Source organism: Hirundo rustica, chromosome 9 (assembly GCF_015227805.2).
Source record: "Hirundo rustica isolate bHirRus1 chromosome 9, bHirRus1.pri.v3, whole genome shotgun sequence".
In the NCBI taxonomy this organism is placed as follows: domain Eukaryota; kingdom Metazoa; phylum Chordata; class Aves; order Passeriformes; family Hirundinidae; genus Hirundo; species Hirundo rustica.
In genome coordinates, this window is record NC_053458.1 from 5574168 (window position 1) to 5584985 (window position 10818).

Consider the following 10818-nt stretch of genomic DNA (forward strand, 5'->3'; position numbering starts at 1 on the left):
GAAGTATTTTTTAGGGTATCAAGCTCAATTTAAAATGAATACCTGTCAAACGATCTTATACCATTCTATTCTATTCCAGACACATTTCATTTACATATATACACAATATTATATGACCCGCAGTTATGTGGTTTTTATAAGATCAGACAAGGGATGTGGGCAGATCTGTCCCACGGAGAAAATGGGATTTTATATTCCTAAGTACAGACGTTTTGTCTGCATCTTTTATTTTCAGGCTGCTGTTGATAAGATCTTTGTCTAACCCCTCACAGAAATAAAAAATTGTTTACATATGAGGTAGGCCTGGAAGGAAACATTTTTAGAAATCATGAGTGTAAAACAGTTTTCAGAGATTTTAGTAATAAGCTGCACAGGGTGTTGTTCCCTTTTCTTGCATTTGAGTGTACAACACTGTCTCTGTGGGACTTCTGTCCTTTGCTTCTGAAACAGGGAAAGAGAAAAGTATTTCCAACTTCGGGGAGCAAAATTAGCACTAACTGCAACATTTACATGTGTAACTGCCTTTATCCTCCATCGAGCAGAGTGAGTTACCTGGCAAGTGAGTCACGTGCAGAGCGAGCAGCGAGAAGCTGGGATGGTCATGTGAAACTTCCCCTGCCAGGACAAGGTTTGCTACAACCCATCCATCCCCTAGAAACAAAAATAATCCAATGTGCGCTTTCTGTGCTGTTGTGCAGCTCAGCCACCCTGCCTATCACTTTCAAGTGCTTGCTGGAGAACAACCACGTGGACAGGAGGATCGCGCGGTTCGTGCTGCCCGTGGGAGCCACCATCAACATGGACGGGACGGCGCTGTACGAGGCCGTGGCCGCCATCTTCATCGCCCAAGTGAACAACTACGAGCTGGACTTTGGGCAGATCATTACCATAAGGTACAAACCACACGAACCGCGCGCTGGGGTTTGGCAGGTCTGCGCAGAGTCATGGAATCAGCTCAGCTGGACCCATCAGGGTCAACATTTTGTTGAGTCTGAGGAACGACTCACGTATGTAGCAAGAAGAAAACTCATCTTTGCTGTTATCAAAGGATGCAGCCCTCATAGAAGGGTTGTTTCCAAGTAACAGGAGATCAGGGACTGCTAAAAGGGAAATTGTAGTGGTCCTGGTCAATAGATGCATGTGGACGCCAGGAAATGTGCTTCTGTTTGAGGATAACTGTCTAGTTTTTGCTTTTAGGCAACCCATTGGTCACTTCTAGAATTGGAATATTTCATTATTGTTGGTGTTTAAATTATTATAAATTTCACAGCTGTTTTCAACTTGAAGTCTGAATTGTGTCTTCAAGTGAAAGGAAAAGGTTAAAAAGTTGCAAAACTGGAAATCTTATATCAAGTAACGGGGCATAGTGTGTGCTGGGAAGCTCTTGCAGGATTAGGGGCAGAGGGAAGGAAGACAGATGCTACTATCAGGGCAGGTTTTCACAAACATGAGATCACTCAGATGTTTTTAAATTGTCTTCTCTGCTGCTTGTTAAAGCAGAAAGCTCCATAAACAACCATACTCTCAGTGGGTAGAGAGTGTTATAGCTGTGTACTCCATCCTTGAAAGGTCTGTAATGGATCCAAGTCTGAAAGATCCAGCTGAACACTTACTGCCAGAATAACTCCAGTGACTGCCAAAGAATTCCTCAGGGACTGAAACCTGCAGGTTTCCAGCAGGGAACAAATGATTATAAAAACATTCCTCATAGTCAGAGTTTTGTGCAATAAATTTGAGATCTGCTTAACTACCCACCCATTGACCTCATCACTGCCCCGTTGACACTGCTGGGCCTTGCCCATCTTCTGCTGGACCCGAAAACCTTCATGACAAGAAGATGAGAGTCCTGAAACCAACCCCAGATGACAGCTGAGGTTTGCTAATGGGCTTCTGGCAAGACCTGGTTGGACTACAAAAAGAAGAAATAAATTGTGCCCATATGAGCTGTTGCTTCAGGCTTCCACTCTTTTTCAAAACTGTTGGACGGAGCCTGTGCTAAAATTTAATCTTTTGTGATTTGGACTTTTAAGATTTTTTTAGCATGTGATGCTAAAATATGGCCCAGAGCATGAGCAGACATTACACACACTTTGAAGTAGAGTAATTCTAAAAATGAAGGAGGAAGATAGTAAATGGAAAGAATGTAAGCTCTAACTTTTTCTTACCAGAACCCTGTTTTATCTCTTTTACCCCCCACATTAAGTGAAAGTACATAAGAACCAGACAGAATTAAAACAGTAGACTGAAAATACAAGTAAAGATTGTAAAAAATCCAAGAAAAGAAGAAAAATAAAAATACTCACAAATGAGGAAGTTCAAACAGCGAATCATGGTGGACACAGTACTGTCAATGACATAATCCAAATTCTAACTGCATTCTATAGGCCAAACCTACTCCAGATCTTGATACTTTAGGACATGGTGATTTAAAATTCAGATAATTCTGAATGCCAAGATATTTTTGCCAGAGGGAAAAACAATTGTTAGACAAATAATCTACTTTGCTCACAGTTTGTGAAAGCCAGGTTAATAGTTCTTATCAATGTAAACATTGACATAGCAGAGAAAGAGAGTAAAGATCCTATTTCTATCAATTGATCATCTTACAGAAAGAAACATCTACGTTAAAGTAAAGGAGAAATGGAATAGCAGATGAGCTTGCTTGTAAAATCCTGGTTATACATTCCTGTTTTACTCTCAAGTCCCAAGACTTTGTGGCCAGATGTAGGAGGCAGAAGCAGTCCTGGTCAGCCAGTTCATAGAACTAACTGGAAATCCTTTTAATGTTCATTACAGTTATCTCTTCCTCAGCTACTGATCTTCTGTCCTGTCCCTTCCTATCTATGCTCTATTACAATGTAATTAGGATGCTACACAAGTTAACTTTTGCGAAATGTAATTTTATCCTTATCATATCCACATGCTAAATGTATTTTTTTTTATTTTTATTTAAAGAAAGGGCTCTAGGAAGAAATACTGCTGCTGCTGTACTGGTACACTGTACAGCTGTAAGCAAGGGACTGGATATCCCTGTGTTTCAGTTTCCATATGGGTGAATACACTTACCCTCATTTTCCATAATAGGTTAATGAGACTAAACTGCTTGCCAAAGCTCTGACATTCTTGACTGATGAATGCAGAGGATTATCAGTGTAAATGCTTTCTGTCATCCTTTTACAACTGTCAATATTTGCTCTTTGTCTTTCTGCTGGTTGGCCTAGCTCTTGGAAGTTGCTATTTGGGTGGAAATGAATGACATCCAGTCACTTTTGCTCTTGGAAAAAGGAATTAAATCCCTCCCTTAAAAATGACATTATGAAAAAAATGTTAAGCCTGCCAAGTCTACTCTTGCCCTGGTCTCCCATTCGTTTCTGCTTGCCCGGCTTAAAAAATGGTATGAAGGTCAAGTAAAAATACTTTCCAGAAACTGAACATGTACAGTCACATTCATGCTTGCTTCATACTTAGATCCAAGTATGCAAAGCCATGTGCTGTACAAGGGCTTCACCTCTGGCCCAGTCTCTTTACCCTTGGCCTAACCCTTGAGATGGATTGACAGTGAAGGCCCCAGGCAGGGCCAGCCGTGGCTTTGCCTGGCACAGGAGCTGCCCATGGAGATCCAGAGGTGTCTGGGAGCTCAGCTGCCAAGGAGAACAGCAATGAGTGGAGCTGCCAGACTCCTGACACACAGAGCTGGGTGGTGCCGTGACCCACGAGAAGCTGGCAGAACTCAGCCCACAGCCCGGCTGGCCCCTCTGCTCTGCATCTCTGATACTGAGAGAGAACAGAACTGACCCCCCAGTGCCAAGGCTGCAAAGGCTGAGGGTGAGAATTTAGCCCTGGACTGACAGCTTGGCCTGTTCTTGCTGGATTCTGTCCACAAAACATTGGCACTTCTATGCAGCGGCTTGTGTAAGAGCATGGTTTAGAAATATGGTGTGGTTTCTTCCAGAAAGTCAAGCTTATTCCTTTCTTTCATTGTTAAAGCATCACAGCAACAGCTGCCAGCATAGGTGCTGCAGGCATCCCCCAAGCTGGCCTGGTGACCATGGTCATTGTTCTCACCTCGGTGGGGCTCCCAACAGACGACATCACGTTGATTATTGCCGTCGACTGGGCACTGTAAGTAACACAAAGCTCGTGAGGCTTCCGTGGTGGCAACTTTGCTAAAAAGTTAAATGGTCTCCAGGGGTACAGTAATACAGATATCTATCTATCTATCTATCTGTCTATCTATCTATCTGTCTGTCTATCTAAGGCAAAGGAAGTGGTTATGTAATTTGAAATGGTATTAATGTGGTCTTAGATTAAAAACTTTGCTGATGTGGATATTATATTGAAAAAGACAGATAAATGAGGGAGTCTAGATGAATCTTGGAAATATGCCTTGCATAGAAAGGCTGAAGAAGTGGAGTCCATTTAGTCTAAAACCAGAGCTGAAAAGGTCACCACAGCAGCTTTTAACATAGATAAGATTGTCCAGAAGAGGACATTGATCAATCTTGACATTCGTGGGGAGGGAGAATGAAGAAGTAGAGCAAAGTACCTACCTCAACTCAGATCCCAAAAAACCTTAAGAACTACTTTTATCTACAAGGATAGTCAGGCAATGGAAGTGGCTGCACCTAGCCAGGTTGGATGATGATCTTCAAGACAAGTTTGAAGGTTGGACCAGAAAAATGTGCTTAAGGGGCAACTCTGGCACCTCGCCTTGGGCAAGGATAAGGGGCCAGCATTCTTAGGAAACATGGTCTGCCTGCACTCTACTTATCAGCCCACTGACATTTCAAGGCCATCATCTCAGTGTAGTGAAGCACTCTGCAAGAGGCCTGAGCCACTGCTAAAGCCAGCAAGTACTACAGCCACCACTGGCACCCCTGTGCCCAGCACGGTGGTGGTGTGGGCGGTGTACGGCTACTGCTGCTGCAGGCCCAATGCACGCAGCCTGAGGGCTGGCACCAACAGTGTCTTCCTGCTGGTGATTCTGTGCTCTCTGATGTCAGTGCTAAATAGGCAGCAGCTGCTTGCAGCCCCCAGTTTTGCAAGTGCAGCTGTTCTGCAGAGAGGACACTTTGCAGCATCCCCAATCACGGGGGATTTAACAGCACAGGCAGGGGCTGAAATTTAACACACTCGGAATGAAAGGGATTTGTGTCACCCATGAGAAGAGTCACTTTAAAAATTCATAAGGAGTGGTTTATTCGAACTCTCAACTTTTATGTAAATGCCAATAAATCAATCAATTTTGAATAGTCTGGGGAGATGAATCATAAAATACTGGTCCCTAGCTCATTAGCATGTCAATTAACTGTGTAACTTGTATATGCATACACAAGGAAATGTCCAAATTATTTTTATTTAAGCTACATAAAATATATCTCCTTTAAAATAGGGAGTTTCATTACATAAGGGTTCTGGGTAAAAATGTGTTACAAGTAAATTCTGTTATATATCCTATTTTTTTCAACTTTTAGCCACCTATTTTTTGTACAAAGAATTGTGAGAAAAAATATTTCCTGTCTAGTGTAATAGAATAACACTATTATTATTAGCATTAATAGCATGAACACATGAATCTTGTGTTGTATGAATAGTTTAAGACTGTATTACAAAAGCCTTTTCCCTCTATATTGCTCAGTTTTTGTCCAGCTCTTGCAACATCAACATTTCATTGTTTTTCCAGTAAGCCTTCCACTGTACATGGGAATTATTCTTCTTTTTGTCTTACACAACATTTCAAAACAACAGAGAAAAGACTTTTCAGGCTATAGTTCCAGATGGTATTAAAAAGTGAGTAAGGAATAGACCCAATTTTCTGTCTTTTGCAGATGACCTTTCAAACAAAAAAGCATATTTGTGTATTTCAGCACTTGGTGGTTTCAAGAGCCTGCAGATGCAAAGTGTCAACATGGTTGACACGATGAATATTTTCAGTATTAGTTTTGGAAGTACTGAAGCATGAAGAATGCTTAAAGAAGGCTGGTTAGATGATCTCACGAGGCTGAAATACCCATTACAATGCACTGCAGGTATTACAACTCTCTTAGGTACCCATAACGTGTATGTGACCTCCAAACCTTTAGCTAGTGCTTAGAGACATAAAGAAGAACATCAAAATGTTTCCCAGCTCATTTATCAAACACAAGGTCAAAGTTTTGCACCTTTAATGATTTCATCTACACCCCAAATCCCACTGACTCCCACATTTGCACTGAGAAATGCCACCAGCAGCAGGTTGGCCTCTCAGTGGAGAAATGTCAGTGGTGCGTGTTGCGGTTCTCATGCGCAGTGAAGACTGCTCCATTCACTCAGAACATGGAACACAATTGGTCAAACAACATGCCAGCAACAACTCCTCTTCTTAAGAGTTTCAGTGTGGAGCACCGTTTCCTTGGAAAAACCCTCCTGAAAAGATGCTAATCAGAGCTCAAAAGGGAGCTCAAACTCTTGAGCTCTGCTCATACAACTTCTTCTCTACCACAGCTGACTTGGTGCACAATCCAAAATTCACAACACTGAGTATCTTTCCAAGAATCACTATTAGATAAACAAGAAGGAAAGAAGTCAGTGTGTAACTGGAACTTCTTTCAGTATATACTGTAACTGCTTTTTTTCCCCCCTGTTTAACATGTTCTTGTGGAAATTTTTCTTCAAGGCAAAAACTCAAAATCAGAACAGTAGAAATCTAAAAAAAACGGACTGAGCAAACAAGTGTAGGACTGGGTCACGGAGTCAACAATCACGTCTAGGTGTAGGCTGTGGAATATTGTTGCTGAAGTTGCTCGCTGTTGCACATACAATTTGGGTAACTCCACACATAAATAAGCTTTCATGCAGGAGTTTTCATGATAAGTAAGCAGGCAACTGCATAAACATTTATATGCACTGAGTACCTGCCTAAAATATCTGGAAAAAAAAATTCAGTGCAGAGTTTCAATTCCTTTCTATATTAAGATACAGGATCAGAAATTTGGGCAGTGTTGATATTGGACCACCACTAACTTTAATAAGCCAAACATCTGGAGATTTCTGAACCTCCATTTTATAACGTACATTTATAAATTAAGTTACTAATATGACAGAGTTTCAGATGTAAATATTTTTCTTGGAAAAGACGTGATGTATTTCAGACTTAGAAGCTATATCATCTATTTGAAGTCTCATCTATTTTAACTAATAGGTTCTAGGATGATTCAAGTGTAACATTTGTCTTTCACAGCCAGTTACTTCTGTCTATTTAAGATTTGTATTTTAACAGATTTATTTTTTATACAGTGGGTAAAAGGTGTAAACAGGGAAGCAATCCCATAAGTGAATAAATGAAAAATAGTTAAACTATATATATACAAAATACTGTCAAGCATACAAATTTAAATTGCAAAAGGTAACTAAAAATTAAGTCTTTAAGAGCTACTGCATAGCCAGCATAAGAGCCAAAGTCACCACAGGTTTTACAGGAATGAACATTACTTAAATACAGTCAGTGGCTGCTTGATTTGTGAGCGTAGTTGCATAGTAATCTTCTGAATTATTTTGATTGCATCCTGCCCATTCTACCAATACAATAATCTTCTTAAGTAGCACTTTGGTTGCTGAGATGGGTACCATGATCACTAATGTAAGGGACCTCTGCTTTTATTGAATTCAGACATTTGCAGCACCAGTCTCCGAATCAGGCCGTATTGCTGGACCTTAATATATAAACTGGGACAGAAATGCAGGTGTGATGTGCAGTTCCACCTTTTCAGTGCTGATTCAGCTTGCATCTCTAGGGGGACACAGCTGCCCCACTTGGCTCAGTTACACAATCAAGCGTATGGCAGCACAGCACACCAAGCTCAGAAAAGGCTGGAAAACCCAGCCGAGCTGCTCAATAACTAATGGATGCCTGATACCAAACTTCTGAACATTTCTAAACATTTTAGCTCATAAATCCAGCAAAAATAGACTTCAGCCATAACTATGGCTGATAGAGGCACAGGAATTTACCCAAAGAGGCAACAACTTACCATTACTGTTTCATTTTCCAGAGACAGGTTTAGAACAATGATCAATGTCCTGGGGGATGCGCTGGCTGCTGGGATCATGGCCCACATCTGCCGGAAGGAGTTTATCAAGGATGGTGATGAGGTAACCACGCTGTGAATGGGGGTGTGCCGGGGTGCGCTGTACTATGGCAAAAAACCTGCAAGCTCCCACTTTTGGTTCCTCCAGCTTATAAAAGGTGTTTCAAAGAAAGGACAGAATTGGGCAAAGGGTAGCTTAGCACATGGGGTGGAGGGATCTTTTTCCATGAGGTCATGTGAAAAGCCACTGGAGCTCAGAGTTTGCAAGGCAGCTGTGCCTGGCACACTGGGGATGGGAGCGGCAGAAGCAGCCGCTCTGTCCTGCAAACGCATGAGATGCTGGCACTGAGTCCCACACTTGGCACCCAGGTTCTGACTGGCCACTAATTTGTCCGGCTAGCAGTGTGACCAGCAACAGAGAAGGGTGACAGGTGTCCTTGACGACCTGTGTGTAGTGGGAGGTAAAGGTATCTATGAGAGTGCAGATGTGTAATCAATGAGCTCACATCAAAAGCAACTGCCCTGGGCATTGCAAGCCCCTGAGTCAGCATAATCTGAAGCCACCCTTGTAATAATTTTCTTTCCAGACTAGCATAAGCAACAAGAACATCACTCCATTCTAGACTCCATTCTCAGACATGTTCATGGTTTCTACATTTAATACAAGTCCTTCCTTACATCATTGTTTCTCCTCCTCTGTTATCTTATTTCACAGAGCACACATACCTCTGTATTCTGCCCCTGCCTCCTTCCACTCCTTCATTTTGCATTACCACTCCTTCATCATGCATTTTCTCCTTCCTCTTTGGCATGCATCATTCAGTCTTTCCTTGTAACAGGAACTCCTCATGTCCTTCCTTCAATCCTTGACAAAGGAGATTCCTAATTCCATGAGCACATTAGATTTGGAGGTGCTAATCTCTCACCATTTTAGCTCATGGCAGACTCTCACTACCTTTCTTCCACAAAGACAGAATAATTCATGCAGGAACATTTCTTCATCAGGTCTAATCTTCACAAGACATGTTTCATTTCTGTGCATCATCTGTAGTATCCCACACAAATGGCAAATTGTTTCTATCATTATTTCTCTCATTCTATGATTTTGTGCTCAGTCCCATTCTCATACCCTCCTGCAACATTCATCTAAATTTCCTGCTCTTTTAAGCTGTATGTAGAAAGACAGGCAGTGTCCTCTGAGGTAATTAGCAAATGCAGTAAATACTGATGACAGGATTAGGCCTGACTACAGGGGCTACACATGCAGCTACCTACAAACCCCCTAAAACACAACCTATGGGTAAGGTAGGTCATCCATTACAAAGCCAGAAGTGTAGGCTGAGCTCCTGCATAACACAGGCCCCCTGACATTTCACTGCTGTATTTAGAACGCAGTCAGAACTTAAGAAGAGATGTTGCAGTAATAGAAAATCCCTCCTGAGGGATTACTTAGTCATCTGTGATGAGATTTTTCTTTGAATCATGCTCTGTAATGGTATTAAAATATACTGCTAGTCTGCCATACATTTTGGCTGCATATTTTGTGCAGCTAGTAATATATACCTAAAGGCCATATTTTCTCAGCTGCAAGCCCACCTCCTTTCTTTGCCAGTATTTACGTCTTACTTTCCCCATCAGAATCTGGTTTGATTTAAAGAACACTTCAGTATTGAATTTATGAATCAGTTAATAAAATCCCCTTTATTTCTTTCAAAACAGAGCAAACTGAGGAGACAGGTGTTATTTTATTAGGCTGGAAGAAAGGCATAAGGCAACAACGAATGGTTTATTGTGCTATTGAATTGCACCCAAGAGCAAGCACTGCCCAGAGCTCAGCACAGTGCCCATTGAGAGTCTGTACCTTTTGAAGTGAGCCCTGGAATTCTGGTCTCTATTTACCCGACTTGTATCACTTTACCAATGGCAGGCAGCTGTTACCACGAGTGTAAGTTCAATCAGAGTTGTGACAGAATTTGCATTTTTACACAGACTCCTTCGCTTCATGCAGACGGTGCAAAGATGCCTTAGGGTATATGAGAAACAGCTTCTGGAAGTCTATGGAGGCTCTAGCTAATCCTGGTGAATGTAAAGCAGCTCACAGGCTTTCCAAGTAAAAATTCCCTTCCTGTTGTATACACCAATCACTGGCAGTATTCCAGATCTTAATGCTTTTCACATAGGTGCCATTGATCTGTGAAACTAAGCCTATTAACATCCATCAGATTGTGGCTTACCAGAGAAATGGCTGTGTGAAGACCATGAATGAATCTCGTGGACCAGAAACAGTGAAAGGGTTGCAGCACCATATACCCATACAAGTGGAGCAAGAAGAAACTCCAGTGGAGAATCACACTAAGAAATCCAACAGTAAAGACCACTGCACTATTGAAATAAATGAACTAGAAACAAATGTGTGACTGCTACACTCAGAGGTATCTCACACCCCAGTGACCCGATACCTAATCTCTACCTCACAGCTGGAAGAAGGACTCTTTGCCTTGAACAGGAAAATGTGGACTTATCGCCACCCTGCTTGTACTGGAGCTAGGACACCAGCTGTGAACGTCAAGAAAGGCACACAGCTCGTAAGAGACATGGGCTTCTTTAGGTGGAAGATTTTACTACTGAGAAATTAACTGATGGACTACTACTGTTTTATTCTGCACTCACTGACTTCAATATAGTATTTGACACTCCTTTGGCTTTTTTTTAAAGCTTTTTTTTATTTGACCCGTTTTGATTTTCTAACCAA

General features: G+C 41.7%; 1 protein-coding gene across 1 annotated transcript in view; it reads left to right on the forward strand.

Moving 5' to 3' along the window:
* The window catches only part of SLC1A7 (solute carrier family 1 member 7), a 48135-nt gene extending 37652 nt beyond the window's left edge, over window positions 1-10483 (forward strand). Inside the window, exons 8-11 of the mRNA XM_040072803.1 lie at window positions 699-893; window positions 3988-4122; window positions 8031-8130; window positions 10247-10483. Coding sequence (XP_039928737.1) covers window positions 699-893; window positions 3988-4122; window positions 8031-8130; window positions 10247-10483 — 667 coding nt within the window. The remainder of the gene's footprint in view (window positions 1-698; window positions 894-3987; window positions 4123-8030; window positions 8131-10246) is intronic.
* The last annotated feature ends 335 nt before the right edge of the window (window positions 10484-10818 follow it).